Source organism: Serinus canaria, chromosome 5, assembly GCF_022539315.1.
Source record: "Serinus canaria isolate serCan28SL12 chromosome 5, serCan2020, whole genome shotgun sequence".
In the NCBI taxonomy this organism is placed as follows: domain Eukaryota; kingdom Metazoa; phylum Chordata; class Aves; order Passeriformes; family Fringillidae; genus Serinus; species Serinus canaria.
Window position 1 is genome coordinate 14,148,282 of NC_066319.1, and position 19,854 is coordinate 14,168,135.

At 43.0% G+C, this 19,854-nt stretch overlaps 2 protein-coding genes across 2 annotated transcripts; both read right to left on the bottom strand.

The window, feature by feature from the left end:
* Positions 1-7,298: 7,298 nt before the first annotated feature.
* On the bottom strand, positions 7,299-17,651 carry SAAL1 (serum amyloid A like 1). Its single transcript, XM_018907876.3, has 12 exons — positions 17,485-17,651; positions 17,103-17,216; positions 16,047-16,130; positions 14,330-14,409; positions 13,900-13,959; positions 13,533-13,648; positions 12,242-12,425; positions 11,895-11,977; positions 11,562-11,750; positions 10,570-10,766; positions 9,952-10,044; positions 7,299-9,365 (listed from the first exon to the last, which is right to left on the bottom strand). The coding sequence occupies exons 1-12, from the start codon at positions 17,599-17,601 to the stop codon at positions 9,273-9,275; spliced, it is 1,410 nt and encodes a 469-aa protein (XP_018763421.2). The 5' UTR covers positions 17,602-17,651; the 3' UTR covers positions 7,299-9,272.
* A 325-nt stretch (positions 17,652-17,976) lies between these two features.
* LOC103826772 (serum amyloid A protein-like) lies at positions 17,977-19,613 on the bottom strand. The gene is made up of 4 exons (XM_009102218.4): positions 19,511-19,613; positions 19,050-19,193; positions 18,604-18,742; positions 17,977-18,181 (listed from the first exon to the last, which is right to left on the bottom strand). Exons 2-4 carry the CDS (start codon positions 19,165-19,167, stop codon positions 18,040-18,042), a joined length of 399 nt encoding a protein of 132 aa, XP_009100466.3. The 5' UTR covers positions 19,168-19,193; positions 19,511-19,613; the 3' UTR covers positions 17,977-18,039.
* Between the last annotated feature and the right edge of the window lie 241 nt (positions 19,614-19,854).

Consider the following 19,854-nt stretch of genomic DNA (forward strand, 5'->3'; position numbering starts at 1 on the left):
ATTTCTGACCAGGTCCTGATACTTCTCCATCTCTTAAGCACAAGTTATAGTAGAAGTGGACTCCATTCATTGAGGAACCACCCTGTACCAATATTTCTACTACATTATCATTACAAAACCTCAGGAATCATCCAGTGCTTTCACATCATTGACAAACACAAAGCAAAATAGTCAAATGCATAAATAAGGCTGCTGATAGGAGCAGTCACAGAGTGTTTGTTAACCTCAGCCTGTTGGCCTAATTAGTAGAACAGCAGCATATTGTGTATTCAGAGTGAGGTAGAGAAGGGAACAAAGGGGAAAGCTTTGTACTCACTAATGATATGAGTAAGCAGAGCTCAGAAAGCAATTCAGCAGACTTTGATCCACTCAGGAAAGATAACAAGAGCTCTCCAGGTACTTCTGACACAGCCTCACCACGGCTTGGGCCAGTAACCAGCCTGTGCTGTATTCACATTCATTTTGGAAGTATCCAATGTTAGATTTGCCGGATGTAAGAGCAGGCAGACTGTATGCCATGTGTTTCACACACCCTAAACAAGCCAGGCCAAGGGAAATCAAGAGATGACTCCAAGGCCCAAACAATCACAGAAGAAATTGGGTTTGCCTGTTACAGCAGGTTTTTGTGCTTCAGCCCCATGCTGAAGCTGATCTGCCATTCTGAAACAGAGGCCATGGTCAGGTTGCTCATTCCTAGCCAGTCTATTGAAGTCCCTCAGGACTTCACACCAAAGTGAGCTCAGAGGATCAACCATTCTCTGTTCACAGATTTCAGACACCCCTCAAACACTGAAGTCCTGAAATCACACAGGAAACAGATGACAGAGGGCAGCCTCTGGTCTCGACACTGGCCATTGACCAGCGTGAACAACATAAATTAAATCACAGTCACTTTTTGCTCCAGGGATGGAAACCAGCAATGTAAACCCATCAATTCACAGCAGCAACTTTAAACACACTGGCAATTGTAAAATGTCCAGCCTCAGAGCTGTGAAACACATCATCATTTCCAAGACTGGCAAAAGCTGTTCATCTTGCTGTGTTCTCATGACAGATATTTTTTCCCCTCTGAATTTCTTTTATCTTATTAGATTTTAGTTCCCATTATAGTTAGGACAACTTTGTATTGGGGCAAAATTAATTAATTTGGATCAAAGTAAGGCTCCTTGAAATGTAACACTAATGAGTCTCATCTGCCTGATTAGAGAGCTTTGCTTTTAGGGACACTAGGTACAAAATTTTATTTCAGAGAAATAAACATTATAAGATTATTTAAGGTTGAAAGCATTAGCTAAATAGTAACCAGGATCATGGATAAAAGATTAGGATGGCAAACTGTGAGCAGACTTACAGCTGACAAGAGGATGCAACTGCAGACCAAAACAGGCTAATGAGAATTTGTCAAAGAGGTGCAAGCAGAGCTCAATGCAATTCACAACAACATATTTAGTGAACTGACACTGTACCTCCCATCTAGTCACAATTCTTTTCACCTGTTCCCCTGCTAGTAGGGACAAAATGGAAAACAGTTACAGATTGGAAAAGTCAGTACCAATTTTTAGAAAGAAAAGATGGGAAAAAAGTTCATTCTGGATGAGTCAAACTAATTCTTAATATCTGGCAAACTACATGGACAAAATATTTGCTTATTTTAAAATCTGATTTTACTCAAGAACAAGTTGTGGTAATCAATGTTGGCTTTGATTGGTGTGAGAACTACTCCAGAGAACAAAGGGGGTTAAATAGATTGGGTATTTCTCATTTTTTTTAGGCTTCATCCCATCAGCTTTCTCTTACCCCATTGGTACAAACAGTTAGAAAAATACAATCGAATTAACTTCCCAAGAGACAGGGGCAAATTCACCTGAAAAACTACATGGTAAACTGAGTTGTCAGAGATTTTCTGGTAAATTTAGCATAGCAGACCATAAATGACAGCTGCACAGCCACATGCTGGGTCACTTGTGAATGACAAACACATGACAAGCTCATGCACTAGATTAAAAGGGAACTGCCTTCCTCAAAGTGTCATCTCCCTCCACAAACCTCTGCTGCACAGACACAAGACTAGGAATGAAGATGTGGTGCTTGGAGAGGGCAGGTCCCAGCTGCTGGCAGAAACAGCTCCGTGTGAGAGGAGGCAGGAAGCCCACATCTGGGCAAGGTTATGTTTTACACAATGTCTATGGCCAAGGAAACCACTGTAAATTTGTGAGTGTGCTCTCAAAGGCACCCAGGCAGGTGCTGAGCAGTACAACTGCACAGGCACCACCTCTGGTGGTGGAAAACCATCCAGACCTGCAGAGGAATCACACCAGGGCACCCAGGGCTTGCACAGCTTTGGGCAGTTACACACAAAAAGCCTTTGGATAAACCAAGAGCTGAATTAGAACCTCTTCTACCTCTTTCCTCTGTTTTGATAAGGTTTCAAAACCAAGAGCTGAATTAGAACCTCTTCTACCTCTTTCTTCTGTTTTGATAAGGTTTCAATCAAACATTACCATATTTTGTCAAAATTACCTTGACCTGTAACAGGCAACACTGAAACCTTGACGTTTTTGTCCTTTTGCAACTGGAAATCAAATTTTAAAAAACTCATTTCAAGCACCCACGTGTCATCTTCTTCTGATGTCATGCATAGTGCACCTGTGCATAATATTCCTCCTGCCAGCCTTCTGCATTAAGTCAACAACAACAACAATAAAGACCACTGTGCCTGTTATGATTCATAAGCTTTTTGTCATCTCACAGAAGACGCACAAGGGCCCAGAGCATGTGCGGGAAGGAAAGACCTTTGTTTAATTTAATTATATGTACTTCTTTCAAGTCTAAGTAAACTCAGGGATCAGCAGATCAGAACTGATTAATTAAATCATGGCAGCATTTCCTTTACCCTGTGTGGGCAATCACATCATGCAGTGCCACATCCAGCAGATTCTTCCAACAAAGCATCCTCAACCTTCAAACTGCAGACAAGAACTAAGTCTGCTTCCCAGCTGACACTGCAGCATTAAGAGATCTTCTAATGCAAAAGCTGACAGCTGTGGAGTAGCACTGTGGTTATTTTCAATACTCCCATTGTGAGGGTTGACTCCTGATCTGTTGGTTAAAGTTATGATAAAGCTGCAATAAAAGAACTGGTTTTGATCTTTAAGTTCATCAGTGAGTGCTGGACAAGAGGGAAGCCAGCAGGGTGGGCTCAAAAGCACATGTGCACAGACACACTGCTGGATGCTGTCCTCACCCACCTGTTCTGCTGTCCAGAAAGGCTGGAGAAGCAGAAAAGCTGCCAGAAGTTTGCCTCTCAGGGTTATCCCTGACTGCTCTTGCTTGTGTCCCTAAGCACAACCAACCCCTCTCCCGAGTAGCTCAATGCCAGTATATTTTGCATCTATCTCCCATCTTTTAAGACTTGTGAGAACCTCTCCAATAAGGGAAGAAGCAAAAGGACAAGTCTTCCCTTCATTTGGGCTTGGCACTCTCCCATGAGAGCATCTCACACTACACAGTGCCAATACACTTATGTCTCTCAAAGACTTTCCTTGGACCTACACCATTTTTCAGCTCATAGGCAATTTCCCATGTTTCTCTTCATCTACTCATAAATGTCTTCTATCTACTAACCTCACAAAACCAGACTCCTCCCTTTCTCTTCCATGTTTTCTCCATTCATTTTTTCTCTTCCGTATTATTCCAGTCTTTTCTGTCCACTACTGCTCTTCCTTCCATTCTGCCATTGTTATGGCTTCATCCCAAATGACAAAATGGAGTCATTTTGCAGTTTTTTTTCATTCCCACCTAATCTGAAGTTTGTCCCTCTTTTCTACTTTCTCGACATATTAAATCAAAATCTTTACTAATCAGGCTGGCATAAACTCAAAACGTCTTCCCATGGGTCCTGAGTCCAGCCTTCCCACCTGACTAATGAGGAAACTCTGATGTTGAATAAAAGAGTTTGTGCATTACAAAGAAGTTTTAATGGAAAATGAAACCTTCTGACATCACTGGCTAATTATAATGCAGCACTGTGGCTGTATTGCAGGGCAGGATAAAAATGTGCATGTATTTCCTGCATATTTCAATATCCTCCTATTGACAGAAGATAGGGAGACTGGTCAAGTACTGGAGGTCAGGAAATTATTTTTCTGATTTCATTGGAATAATTGACAAAAGCATTTCCTTTCTATGTAAGGTAACAGATGGCTTGTTAAAGTTACATCTTCTTTAAACAGAGCAGTCACCAAAAATTATATACATGACAACAAAAATAATATTGATACAAACTCACTGCAAAATTAAAATGAAGTTTGCATAACCTGAAGCACAGAATAAATACTGCCACTATTGCAACACAGAATACCAAGGTGCATTTGCTTTTCTAAGGTTTCCTTGGAAACTGGATGAAGGGACATAAATTGGGGAAGTGTCAACATGGACATAAGTTACCATGGGCACAAAGATGCAGGCAGTCACAGTGCCTGTACCAGGAGCAGGCTGCAGGCTGCTGCAGACCAGTGGGCAACACAAGCACCAACCCTGCAGGACTCTGCTTTCACCAATTGCCTCAGTCATGCTCAAGATCTATGCCAAGCAAGGGTTTGCAACACCTGACTGCCTCACATCCATCATGATTTGGCTCCCCAATGCCTCACCCAGCCAGCAAAAATACAAGGGGGAAGAGTTGGTGAATTAAAAAAAGAAATTTTTTAAAAATCCAGCAATACTCATTAGCCCACCTGCTGTGGTTTTTAAGATGTCATGTTCACCTTAAGCTTGTCTCATTTCCATAAGATCAGGAGAAACTGCGAAGGAAATTCAGGTTTGAAAACAGAAAATGCAATCAGTGTTAGACATTTGATAGGTGAGTGCACACCAGCTATTCCACCTGGACAGATCTAGAATGCAAACATAATTACTGATATGTACTACCTTTCTCCTTCACTTATTATTTATCTTTTTTGTCAGGATTCTTACAGGCTTTTCCCTATTTGCCTTCTTTCTCCAGTATCTCTCAATCTTTTTTCTTCCTCTACTACTACTATCTTCTCTTCACAGCCTCCTACCACTGTTACCTTTTCTTTGAGAGCTCTTTCACAGTAGTCTTTGTATGAAATGCAGCTCTCAGACTTTACTGAGCCATCACTAAGACCTGCAGCTCACATGCAATGACCTGAGAGAAAGAGAAACTGAGCCCCACTGGCTTTAAGACTTGTGAGAACCTCTCCAATAAGGGAAGAAGGAAAAGGACAAATCTTCCCTTCATTTCAGAAGATTTCATCCCTTCCCTATGTTCATTTATTTTCTCCACAACTTGGAAGCAAACCTGTTCTCTTACCCATCTTAGATGTCAGCTCCTTGCATTATAAAACCTGGTTTCTTTTTGCAGAGGTGAATCAGGGAGGGAAACAAAAGGAGGGGTAGGAGCAGTATTTTCCATTGCAAACCTCAGTGGACAGCTGTTGGCAATAACCTGGTTTGTTTTGCCATGCTGGTGATGTCAGGTTTGCTCAGCTCACGCCCCATTGGCTCTGACTGAGGGCCTTCACTCACTGCAGGGCTGAGGCTGCCTGGTCTTGCCTTCACATGAAGGGCTTTTGGGAAGTTGTATAACAGCACAGCAGACTGGTCCTTGCCCCAGGTGTAGCAGGTTCTTCCTTTCTCACTGACTTTGGCAGAGCACGTGAATTTCATCATCATTGCCAACAAAATGGAAAGTAAATGGTGAGCACTGAAAAAGGACATTTAATTTTGAGGGGAAAGAAAAGGATACTTTAGGGAGCTGCTGTGACCAAAAGATTCTGCTCTAGAAAAGAAAACTGCAAATTTTTCTGTGAAACATAAAAAAAAAAAAAGACTGCTCATTTTGTAACACCCTGTAGCAGCCAAAATAAGGGTAGTGAGAAAGAACACAGATTTTCCAGGCAAAAAACCATCACAGTGACACCTCCATACCTTTTAATGCCAATATAATAAATGATGAAGATACTTCACTTAGAAATAAAGACTTTATCTTATTCTTTCTTTTGGAATGCAGCTTGGTTTCAGCGACAGGTGTTTATAACAGGGCAGTTTCATCTTACAAGGGACTCACCACAGCACTTAGACAAAATATGAGCTAAAACAGCAGTGACAGAAAATTAAGTAAGCAAAGTGACATGGATATGGAGAAGCACAGAAAAGAGCTTTTTAGATTTCATGGTTTAGTCTACCAGAAAGAACAAATCTGCATCATGAATATTGGGCAAGCATTAGGATATCAGCAACCACCTCCTTGCACTGCCAAAGGAGCAGATAAAGCATTCCAATGCCACTGGGTTTTTTCCCAGAACCCAAATTTCTTTGGTTTTGTGATGCTTTGTCGGACCCAGAAAAAGTTACAATGTGGGCTAAGGATACCACATGTGCATAAAAGTTGAGTCAATAGAATGCTAGAATCCTATCTTTGAATAAAATTCTTATATGGATCTATTAAGACTAATTTAAAATAAGGCCTTCCAGTCTGCCTTCTGCCTCAATTTTCTATGACTGCTCTTATGCCACAAGTCACATTCAGCTCTGTCCAAGCAGGATTGAGCTCCTGCTGCTTTAGTTCAATGCTTCAGGTACCTACTTGTGTTCAGAGCTCTGCAAAGAGCAGCACAAGTACTTCTCATTTCTCCCCAAAGGAGGATGTTCTGGAGTTAATCAGACCTTTGGTCTGGAAGAAAGCTGTTCACCTGCTTGTAGACAGACAGCCATTCTGAATCAACTGGCCTAGAGAGCTCAGGCTTGCCAGTGGGTGTCAATACAGGTCTAGGAGAGGGAATGAAAAATAATACCAAATTCAAAACCCAAACACCTCCCTGTCCCTCCCTAGGAAAAGCCCAACGGCACCAACACCCCAAACTCATGCTGCTCATGAAGCACAGGCCAAGGGAGATCCCTGCTGGCAGGATGATGAAACACACGTGCACCCGTTCCAAACACATCATCCACCCACCCCCAAAATAATTTCTTCCCTCTCTGAAGCCCACAAACATGGCACAGTTACCTTGAATTCACCCTGGCACCAGGCTCACTCCCTAGAGCAGTGCCACACCCACCTGGGCAAAGGGGGAATCCCAATCTCCAATCCACCAAGGATAAAAGGTCCCAGCATACCTGAGTTACCATCCTGCTGAAGCAAGGCTGACTGACCATGCCTGCAGCTCCTTCTTTGCAGATGAGCAGGAGGACGGGACCCACCTGGGTTCCCACATGACATCAGTCATGTTTTCTGTCATGACAGGCACCAGATATCAGTAACATTTACCAGTTCATCAGCCAACACTAGATATTGGTGTATTGAAAAGGAGAAGGAACAAAATAAAACAACAGGTCTCAGCTTTTTTTCCTACATTACATCATATGGCTATTGCAGAATTTCAACTACCACAAATTTCAGGAGATGCACACCAGAAATAATTCTTCACTATGGTGGAAGACACTTATGATAAAGCTGGGGACAAACTAAGCTCAAAAAATGTTTATGGGATGAGACACACATTAACTTCCAGACCATAAAAATGACTATGCAAAAAAAAAAAAAAAAAAGCAAGAGTTAAAATAAATATGCAATGAAGGAAAATATATTTTACAGCACACAGACATTATGAAGAGGTTTGATTTTCCTCTTACAACTGACATACTTAAGAGTAATAGACATTTCCAGTGGCTCAGAAAACAAATTTAATTGACACTAGAATGAAGAAAAGCATGTAGGTTTTTTTTTTTTTTTAAAAAAGCAGCTTTATTACAAATCTGTAGGTTTAAGAAAATATCCCAAAACTGTCAAAGTAGTATGAAAAATGGTGTAATCGGATTCACAGTCACCAGTTTTCTCAACAAACATAGCATACAAAAATTGATATAAACCATGGCAATTATTTTTGGCAACACAAGTCAGGTATTTGCAATTCCAAATTCCCTGCTGACAACTAAGATGCTGCTGGCAGGGGGATGATTCTGGCAGGGGGATGACTGAATTGCACTGGTTTTGAAAACTGGAGGTTGGGATGGAAAGGTTTATATACATATACACATACTGTATTTTACCACATGTCCAGGTAATTCTGGTAACACAACATGGCCCAGCACAACACTAAAGTCTGTAAAACCTGGAGAGCCAGGCAATGTGTGTATGTGACATTCAGTTATTCTCTATGCTCTGGTTCCCATTTGCTTTTACATCTCAAACCTAATAAAGGCCAATTGTTTTCCACTCTCATTTACAGAAACAGTGAAGTTGATGTGCTGCTGTGCTGTCTCTTCAGACCCAAAATTGTCAGTTCCATTGCATGCAGACACAGGATCTAAAAATGCAATGCAGTTGAAACATCCTATAATTAAAGTGGGAGTTTTAGGAGATTGTACACTGAATTTCCTGCAAGTGACCTAACACCCTAACCTCCCCCATGGATAACATGGCATTTCTCATGCCATTCTGTTCTAATTCATACAACAAATCAAGAAGGAAAGAACTGATATGTTACATTCCTACCCTGAAGCACAGATCGCTGAAAAAAACCCACAGGTCTGCAAGTATACCAGGGATTGAATCCAAAGCTGCCCTGCAACTCTTAACTGTGGGCAGTTAGCTGCAATGGCTGGAAGCTGCAGCACAGACCATTGGTAACAATATTCTCAAATCCTTTAACTGCACAGGGACAGACACCACAGCTCAGAGCTGCAGTGAAGATGAGGCTTCAGTAGAAGTGTGAAGATTTGAAAGGAGCAGAATGAAACCTTTCTGTTACAGCACCTGCTCAAGGTATTGATATGATCTAAAAAAATCCCCAAACAACTCAATAATTTAATTATTTTTGCTTGAGGGGGATTTCTATTGAGCAAACCTCTTTCTGCCAACAGCCACTTGAAAGTAACCAGCACCATGTTAAAGAACTACTCAGTGCATTTCATTCATTTTGATGTTTCAACTTCAGCTGAAAAGCACAGAATTGAGAGTTATTCAAAGAAAACTACTCTGCAGGAGAGCAAGTAGAAATCAACAGTCTCTCATAACCAGAGCAAACAGGATGGAAGATACAGAAGTAATTCACAGTCATTTCTTTCCCCTTGGGGACCAGGTTAACCCTAGGTTAATCAAGGCTACCCAGAACATTTCTTAAAAGCCACCTGCTGGTAAAGAGGTTGACTCATTCTCCTGCATTTACTGAAAACTTGATTTCTGAAATGCTGTAATGAAACAGTCGAAAATCTTCATTCCAAAGAAGGAAAATACTTCATGTACATTCTTAGGTGTGAACCTTCAGGCTTGGGAAACGTTTTTCTAGATTGTCAGCAAGTGTCTGATCAGCCTCACGCAGGACTTCAAGGAAACTCTCCACCTGGAAATAAAAGAAGAAAAAGGAGAAAAACTAAACCAACAAAACCAATTTGCATGGAACACAGAACTCTTATAGTGGCACAGGGACTCTTTCTGTATCTTCCCAATAAGAGCTGCTAGCAGCAGCCACTGCAATCAATAATGGAAAATGCCCCACAGTAGCTATTTTGCTCCTAAACAGCACAGTTCCAGTTGGTTTAAATTTTGAAATGGTACCACTTTCCTCAAACCCTTATTTTCTTGTTTAAAAGAAACACAAAAACTTTTATCACCCAGAGAAAAGCTCCCTATGAAAAATACTTAGAATAATTCTTTTATAAAAATATACAGGACAACTTTTCAGCTAGGATAAATTTTAAGACATCCATTCACATCAGCACAGTTTGGCCCTGGCATCAGCTGATGATCTCAGCAAAACTCTGGCTGAAATGAGGCAGAACAGACAGAGGGGGTAAGACTGTCTGGCACTGGATGGTGTTTTACCTGTGCCTGAGCAATTCTGTCCTGTTTGTGTATCAGATTTGGAAAGGCCCTGCCACCCAAGGAGCACACTTTCAGCTGTGTCATAGACCTTGGCACATACTCACCGAAGCAGAATACAGAGGTAAGAGGTTCTGAAAAGCACAGGAACAAGTCTGTTCATTCAGGTGTCCCTGGTGCAGTCCTTCTACGGTATTCTCCTGGAAAATCAGAAATACAACCAGCATGCCATGAACAGTTGTTGAAAGAACAAACTCAAAACTGTGCACAGCATCTACAGAATGTGCTTTGTTCTTATAAATGGGTAAAACAACCAGAATTTACAGTTCTCAGAGAAAGCCAGACACAGCTGATGCCAAAAGGTGTGAAAGCTCACATATCACAAGTCTTTTAACCTGAATGCTTCCACAATTAAAAGGGTCCAGCTGAGAAGATGAGATTGCATATTGACAGTATTTCCTTTTCTGAAATAAACTGACTTTCATTCAAAAGAAAGGGCAACATATATCTACAGAATTTATCATACAGAATCTTGGCACACACCTCAGAAAACTTGTGTCCCTCCCATCTCCCACACATGTTGCTACTTCTGGTTGATTCTCTAATGAATTCCCAGTAAGCAACTGCACTTGCACAGAAAAATGTCCATTTAATATTAATATTTATTAATATTAAATACTTTTTTTTACCTACCCTGCAGAAATCCCTACTATAATGTTGTTTACCTTGGTTAGTTCTTGAAGCATATTGGAAAGCAATTCACAGCAAATATCCTTCAAAATTTTTAAATGGAAATCTTCCTCATTTACATCAGTCCTTCCAGTCTCCTCTTGCTCAGATTCCTTGGAGTTCTCAACAGTTCTCTTCCCACAGCCCTCCATGTATTGTAAAATACGAATCAAGCTCCCAATCAGTGGCATATCTTAACACAAAGTAACAGGAACAGTGAACTTTAACACTGAAAATTCTTGTCCATCCTTTCAAGGCATTAGAATTTTGAAACATGCCATCAGATTTTTACACAAAAGCTATAGGGATGTATATCCTGACAATGTTGTGCTTTGTTACTCAAAGACAGTTTTAAAGAAGCGAGTGGAAATGTAGTAGAAAACCTAAATAGTTTTCCTTGCAAGCTGACCTGTATCTATAAAAAACTATATGCCAGTGTAAGGAACATGAGAAGGAAAGTGTCTTTAAAGTAGTACCCAGTGAGGGCAGTATGTAAATTTGCATCCAGATAATCCTGCCTGACAAACCAAACTGCACAGCATCTTTCTGCTGCAGGTGACCCTGACTCACATTTTCAAGACAGGCTTTTAATTCTAAAGATTTGTCCATGGATTGAAAAGGAAGAAATGATAGAGGGATTTAAGTAAGTGCAGAATCTCCCCCTATTAAAAAAATTACTACATAAAAAAATATGTTGTACATATAATGTATAAAATAACAGTGTAATAATGTATTAGTATATTTTAGCAAAAATAAATTCTGAAATTTTCACTACTTTGGAGTGAGACTGAGCAGAATCTGCAGATTAGGTACTGTAACTCCTCAGAATTTACAGCCCACCTGGTAACTGAACTTTGGGCTAGCTGTGATTCTGAGTAATCCAGGAAGAGTCTTAGTGTATGCAATGTCACTGACACACCCACATAGAGCCAAATGTGAATATTAACTTAAAAAAAAAAGAAAATGAACAGAAAAAAGTATGACTTGCTTTTCCTCATCCTGGTGTACTCCTGCTCTGTCTGTGAAGCAAACATAGCAGACAGCACGGACAAAATAGAGGCCAGCACAGTCTTCTGCTCCTGCACAATGATGGGTGGATCATCTGGCTGGCAAAGCTCCTGGCAAACGAGCTCATAAAGCAAACTCCAAGTCTCTTTTCCTCCATCAGGAGCCTGCACTTGAGAAAGAAAGAAAGAGAACCCACCAACCCAACAAATTTATTCCAGGTATGTGAATTCCTGTTCTCCCCAATAAATATGTGGTAATCCAGAAGTTATGGCCCCTCTTGGTCCCCTCACATGCAGCAATTCCAGGTTCTTACCAATAGCCTGGATTCCCTCATCCACCGTGGTCAGGAGCTGCAGGATATGCATATAAACATCCAGTCCTTCTGGGTTATCTGATCTACACAGAACAAACATCAAAAAGACAAATTAAAGTGCTGCTTACTGAGCTTATGTTCTGTGTTTTGGTCACAGAGAAGCCCATCAGCACCACTGCCATTCCCTTTGCAAACAAACAAGTTGACTCATATCAAACCATAAATCCAGGAAAACATATCCCAGTGATTTGTCAAACTGTGCCACTAAAAGCAAGATGCTTGGGCACAGGCCTTACAAGGCTATAAGGAATCTCCCCAGCCATGAAACCAAAAAGAAATCTCCCTACCGGACTTGCTTGGCTGCTTCAAGTATACAAGGCACAATCTTGAAGTCTGGAAGTTCTTCAGGAGAATCATCTACAGATGGTCCCACAGAGCGACAGGTGCCATTCTTGATCCAGTTTAACATCAGTTCTTCATCCAGATCAAAGAGCTTGTCCACCACTTCACCCACTTTCACCAGCAACTCAACTGTCCCAGAGAGAATGTTATTGTTATTTCAACCAGACTGAAAATGAAGAGCAAAACTTAGCTCACAAAATGCTAGTATATACAAGTATTCAGAGTAAATTCAGGACTGAAATAAATTCATTTTCTTTGTGACCTACTACTGGTTGCTGTGTTTAATTCCTTTATGTGGCATATACCACATAAAGAGTTTGATACATAGGGATTGTGGAAAGCCCACCGACACCTTCTACCTTGTCATGCCACATGTGAAGCAGTAACTTTATTCTGCAAAGATGCCATGCTCCTGAAAAGTCCTAACTTCTGCTTCTGAAGTAAAACTTTTCATGATTTGTTCCTAGATATGCATTTTTATGCTAATCAACCACCTGATAATCTGCATTTTACTTACACAGGTCTATTATTTCAATTGGATGGAGCAGGATTTCTGAGAATTGGCATTAAAAAATTTTTTTAAAAAACGGAAAAAGCTGAAATATTAAGATTGTCGACAAATGACAACTGCTGTTACAGCTGAGTTGGATGTTAAACATAAATGCTATTCAAAATATTTCCATTTTTCAGTAGTTGGTGTGGTTTTTGCTAAATTAGTGCTAAGAGAGATTTGTGTACCCCTCTCTCCAAAAAGCCTGCACAGACAGTATTCAGCTGCCAGGGTAACTCCAGTTCACATTCCACAGATACAGTAGCTTTAAAAATCGAAAATCCATATCTGACTTGAAAAAAATACATTAAATGAGGTCTTGTTTCAAGGTTCAAAAATTACACATGTATAACCCTGAATGAGGACTATGTCTTGTTTTCAATTGTGGAAAATAACAATTTCTTCAATCTAAACAAATTTTATTCCCCCCCCAAAGCTTTCTTGTTCCCCTGTGAGTGCTTTTCTGGTTGGTTTTATATGTATGCACAAACCTGCAAAGGCAGGGTGAGTTTATTTTGGTGTCCTTTAAACTCACGAAGTTTCCTTTATTTTAAAGAAATTAACCCAACTGAAAATATTTGTATTTGAAATTGTATTTGAAATTTGTATTTGAAATTTTATTTGAAATTTGTATTTGAAATCTTCTGCAAACACCCACTAAATCCCAGCTTGTTTTGGCAACTTACCATTTGTAGAGCTGGACATGATAAAGCAAACACAGTCGTACACAGAAGGGTTTTCTCGGATCCTCTCCACCCAGACATTGGCCACCTCAGGCTGGGAGAGGCACGTTAACAACAACCTAGGCAAGAATTCCCCATTTAACAAATTAGGAGCCAGTTCACTCCTTTTAGCTTACAAGTGTAAATCCAAAATAATGAGAGTGGAAACAGGAACTAACTCACACCAAAGTGATTCCACAACAATGCAGAAACAATAAAAGGAAAGGATGAGAAGATAATAAAATAGTGAGCCCACTTGTCAGTTTTCTCCCCAGGCCTCAGAGCACAGCAGAACTACACTAATGATGCATTCATTTCTGAGATGTCCCACCTGCTTGTTTCCAGAAGAGTTGGGGAGTCTGAATCACATAAACGTTGCAGTAACACTTGGCTTTAAGAAAAAAATGCAGGGGAAAAAAAGTTATTAAAATCCATCTTTATTTCTTAAAAAGGTATACAAATATTAATTTCATAACTGCAGCCATGTTCTGAGATTAATGCCAGACTTTCCTAACTGTGCATGCACTTCCAGTGTCTCAAGACCACCAAACTTATAAAAACTAACTTGACTGGTGATTAAAAATCCCCAAAAATAGTGGTTCTTCCTTTCCTGAGCACTTCCACACAAACATGGCCAGCCAAAAGGTATGAATGAAGATGAGACTGGGCAGGCAAGCTTAGATCCTTCTCTAACATGAATTTCCTGATTGTGAGTCCAGACAAGCAGTTCCTGTTCACGTACAAAGCACACAGACACTTACCCAAGATTCTCATCTTTGCTAATGGACATGCAGATGTCCTGGAAACAGGCCATATTCCCTAATATTCCCACACAGATTTCCTGGAAAGTCAAAACACAGTATAATGAGACAACTGCAAGTCCACAATTTCACTTCCAGAGCCATAAGACAAAAGTAAGAGAGGTTCAAAGATGTTTTCTAGTTTGACTTCCAAGCTTGTATGACCTGCTGATTTCATGACAAAGATACAAATTTTTCCACAGATTCCACACAAATTTTTCTGTTCTATCAGCCTAGCCTAAAATACACTCAGGTACCATGCAGATATTTAGGTGCTCCATTAAAAGCAAATGGATCTTGAAATCAGCTCTGCTTGCATATTCCCTGTATACTGTTCTGAAGCTAATTTGACTGCCCCGTTATTAAAGCAAAAAGGAGCCCTAAAACAAAAATATCACTACATAAACATGACCCTCATGATATTCACTTGCTCACAAAAAAAAAGGGATCTTAATACAAGCTTCCAGCAAAGCCCATTTTCTGATAAAAGAGATCTAAAATAAAATAAAATAAAATAAAATAAATAAAAAAAAAAAAACAAAGCAATGCATCCCATTAGGATATTCATGCCAAGATAATCATTAAGAGGATGCACATTTGTAAAGGGGATCATGAGAGCTCTGAAACACCTGCAGGTGACTGGTGCTGAAACAAAGTGAGTCATTAGTTTGCAGCAATTTAAAGTCAGAAATCAACTCTCTCTACTAAGGTTGTCTTCTTAATTATGATCATGCTATTACCTCTGCTAAATTACAGCAGGCACTCCAGCAAACACTGTTTCATGATAATAGCTGTGACAGCCAATTTGCACTCACTTGCAAATTGGGGTTGTACCTTCCAAAGACAAAGTACTTAACTTTCAAAGCTCTATTTGTCTCTATTGATCTCCTGGAGTAAACCATCTGGTAACTTCTGAGAAAGAGGATTTATATCAACACTGAATACCTTTGAAAATCCTATTTTGAGGCTTGCAGTGCACTGTGTAGCACAAGCTGGAAATCAGTGACATCAAAAAAAAGTGGAACATTTTAAAAAAAATTAAAGTATTGGCATCTTAACAATTCCAAAGATTATTTTCTGTAATTTTTAAAATTTATTTCTCATTATCTTGTTCTGATTTGATCAGTAATAAATTAATTTCCCCAAGTGGAGTCTGTTTTGCCCACGACAAATCACAGCAACTGGTGAGTGACCTCTCCCTGCCCTTATCTTGACCCACGAGCCTTTTGTTTTATTTTCTCTCCCTGTCCAGCTGAGGAAGGGAGTGACAGAGCAGTTTTGGTGGGCACCTGGCCTCCAGCCACACTTCTGCAGGTCTGACTAAACAAATTCATGGCCATCTCCGTTCAGTAATCATGAAACAAGTCAAAAGGGAAAAAAATGCCAGACTGCTGGTTTTATAAGAGGTCTTATAACTGCTTGATACACTCAGTCCTTCATCAGAGTATCTAGATGAGGATGTGTGAGCACACAGCTTCAGCACCACCAAAATTCTTACTGATGAGACCATGTTAAAAAAAGAGTGAAAAGGCATTTTACAATCTGATTTTATGTTTTCTCCTGGTTCTCCTTAGACATTACATGTGCAATGGGAGAAGGGAGATAAATGTAAAAGCATGTACAGAGCTATCTACTATTGCTATTAACACAGGAGAGCTTTTTGACAGCCCATACTTACAGTTAGGCGAGGGCATTTGGACTTGGCAAAAACTCCCATGAATATATCGGGGGCATTGAACTCCTGAAGGAATAAAGCAACATCCTGTGGAGAAAGTGAATGGAGAAGTAAATGGACCTCTGCAATTTCCAAATGCAAAATCAAACGTGCTCCCATAGCACAAGGACCGGATCAAAGAGATGACAAACTCACTACAAGGAATTTGTTATTTGCCAACAGTTATTACCAATAATCCTTGCTTTTCAATGAGAGAAGGCCAGCAAGCCCCTCTGGTGATTCAGTATGCTGTAGAATGAGCCAAAAAGTCACATTTGCAAGAAAATGCAAATTGCTCAAATGTCTCAACAGAAACAGACACTCAACTAGAATCTAATAAATATCACATTTTAGGGCATGACATCACCATGACATATAAAAAAGAAGCAAGCAAAGGCACTGCCATTAGTACTTGATTGAAGCACGCAAGAGGAAATCTCTTCCTCATTTTACCACATTAAAACACAAGATTAGTTGTCTATTTGGGAATAAAAGACCCATGTTCCGTGTTTACTTTAAAAAATCTGAGCAACAAGGTAGGGAATAAAATAATACTTAAACTAACATATACATATATATATATATAAAAGGAATCTGTTCCAGCATTTGAGAGTGCTGAGAAATGCACTAAGTGTTACACTGCCACTGCAAGTCTGCAGCTAAACTTTGAAAGCCTGTTTATCTATCAGAGAAAGCTATGCTTACTATCAGGATCTATGACAATCGCTAAAGGAAAATATGCCTGTTTAGAGATGGCATCAATACTATTCCCATAATCCAAGTGCTAAAGGCACAGGCTGAGGATCCAAGTTAATTCCAGCTGCTGTCCTGCCCCTGTTCCTCTTGCCAGGGCAGGCTCCGTGGTGAGGCTGCTCGGTGCCGCCCCAGCCCAGCTGTCCTGCCTCACACCCGGGCGCGGGCAGCAGCACCAGAACGAGCGAGCTGGCTGATTCCCTGCCTTCTCCCCCGGACGGGACACTCGGGGCAGACGCGCCCCGAGGCGCCGCACAAGGCTCCTACCTCGTCCATCGACATGTCCCACACCTTGCAAATGTCATTCTCCATCTCCTCGTCCAGATCCGTCCGGGCTCCCTCGGGGCTGGCGGCGGGATCCGGCTCCGCGGGGGCGATGACCTGGGACAAGCGGGCGGGAGAGAACGACCCGGCTGAACCCCCGGCACCACCCGGGAGCCGCTGGGTCCCCGCTGGGTTCCCGCCCGGTGTTTTCCCACAGTGTCCCCTCCCGGCCCCCGGATTTGTGCCCTATGAATCCCAGCCGTGTCCCAGGTTTGTCCCGGCTGGTCCCCGGTGTCCCCTCCGGCCCCGGCAGCGATCGCGTCCCGCCCGCCCGGCGCTGACCAACGCCGGGCCCGCCACACGCTCCCTCCCGGCGGCCGCGCACCTCGATGAGGCGGGTGAGGACGCTGAAGAGCCAGTGCTTGCTGTACACCGTATTGCCCACCGCGTCCCCCTCCTCCTCCTCCGCATCGCTGCACGGCGGCGACGGATTGCGGTCCATGGCGGCCCCACAGCCGTGCGGGGGCAGCGAGGTGGCGGCGCGGCCGGAGCGGCGCCCGCAGCCCCACAGCGCCCCCTGCCCACCGGCGGCCGCTGCCGCCTCCCGCGCCCAGGCCTGCGCCGGATCGCACCGGGCCCGTGCTGGGATCGCGCTGGGATTGCACTGGGACCCTGCCGGGATCGCACCGGGCCCCTGACGGGATAGTGCCGGGACCCACCCGCCCAGGGCCTTCCCTCCGAGGAGAGCGGCACCCGCGCTCCCGGAGGACCCGAGGGTCCCAAGGGGGACCCTTTGGCAACCCCCGTGATGCCCCGACACGGCCGCCCCCGCAGCCCCGCGCCCCGGGAGGATGGATGCTCGCAGCGAAGGGAACAGTTCTCAGGAGAATTCCTTTATTGTGCTGTACAAAGGGAGGTGTGACAGGAGCGGAGTACAGCGCTAGTACTTGCTGGGCAGCCCCTTGGGCCGGTAGCGGTTCGGGTCCCCGCCCCTCCGGCCCCACTCGTTCGCCTCCTGGTCCTGCCGGGTGTCCTCGGCGCCTCTGCCGCTCACGCTGCTCTGCCAGCCCTCCCGGATGTCGCTGTGGAAGGAGAAAAGGCCACCTGAACAAGACTGCATCTAACTCAGCCTTGTGTTGGTTTCCTCACTCGTGGTTTCCGTAAGGCTTCTCAAGGTGAGATGCAAGCACATGCTCAGCCTTGTCTGAGAGCCCGCGGTGGAATCTATATCTGTTATGTCGGGAAATGAACCAGCAATGAAAGAAAGTTCCTTATCAGAAATGCAGAGAGAGGAATCTGCCTTCTAGGGCTGACAAGAAGAAAGGCTCATGCTCATATGGCACCATTCCTATAGAGGCCGGCTGTCCAGATGGGAATTTCTTCCCCTCCCCTCTGTTGTCCTTCTAGGTACTAAGCTGACTGCAAGTAAAAAAGGACCTCACTCCAGCTGGAATGCCTGGATCCCTAATAACTCACTGTGAACAAGCCAAGCACATGCCATTACCTGATCACTTTGGCTGCCCAAGCACCACCAGGTCCTCTCCGGGCAGCATCATAATTCCCACGGGCGTGGAAATACTTGTCAGCGCCTTTGTAATTTGCCTCACGCATGTCCTTGTATGCTCTGTACATATCCCGTGCCCCTGAAGAAGGCAGAGAAACGGAGATGATATTGACTTGAAAGAGTCACACCAGAAATCACTCAGTACCACCTCAGTCAAGGAGCAGTAACAGAGTGAGGCACTGCCCCACATCAGCCTTTGCACAGGGCTGTGCCCACAGAAAGCATCTCTGGGGGCTGATCAAGGCCCTCATCCAGCAGCAGAAACCAGGGGGTCTCTAACGTGGAGCTGAGGATTTCCCAGCTCGGAGGGCTGCACCACTGACTGCTGGTAGCCTGTGCTTGGGGAGGGTTTCCTGAGAGAAAGGCCCCTGGTAACAGCAGCTTACCTCCTGCTGCATCCCGGACAAACTGTCCAGCCCGGACCATTCCTTGGAATATCCTTGGTCTGTCAGCACTCACACACAGAACAACGGAGAGCAATGCGATGCAGACCCAGAGCCTCATGGTTCCTGGCCAAGCCTGACAGGCAGCTGGGAGACAGTGAGAGAGATGAGCAGTTCTGGAGCACCACTGAGAACCCACCACACCTCCAGCTGTGCCTGGGCTGCTGCCTCAGTGCTGAGGGCTCACTCAGGACCCCCCTTCTCCCCCTGCAAGGAGTGGTGCCCTCTGTGCAACCACAAGCTCCACAACAAAAGCAGGTGCACATGAGAAACCTGCATTTTAGCACTCTCTGCTGCTCCTGTCATGAGTACAAAGAAGCCCCACATGCTAAAGCATTGGTTCTGCTCCCAAAATACCATCTCAAAACACTGCACACAGCTCACAAATTCAGAATGTCACTCACCACTTCAGAACAGCAAACCCCAAGGAGCTGGAGATGGTCTCGTGTGCTCTCAGACTCAAAGAGGGTATTTATAAGCAATTCAAATTCCTCAAAAGAGGAAACTGGAAAGGATACCCAGGGCTGGGAAATCCCCACCAGCACTTCCAACACAGAAATCATTACTGGAAACTTGTCCTTATTGAAAGTCCACAGGTCCTGTTATGCAATCTTTCAGAAAGTATATGGCACTTCTTCAGCTGACCTTGGGGCTATTTGCTCCGTACAACAACCAGACTGAAAAACTTAAAGGATGCCTTAAAGGATGAAGAGTTCCATGTGCTTGAAGTGTTACTCGTATCTTAAGG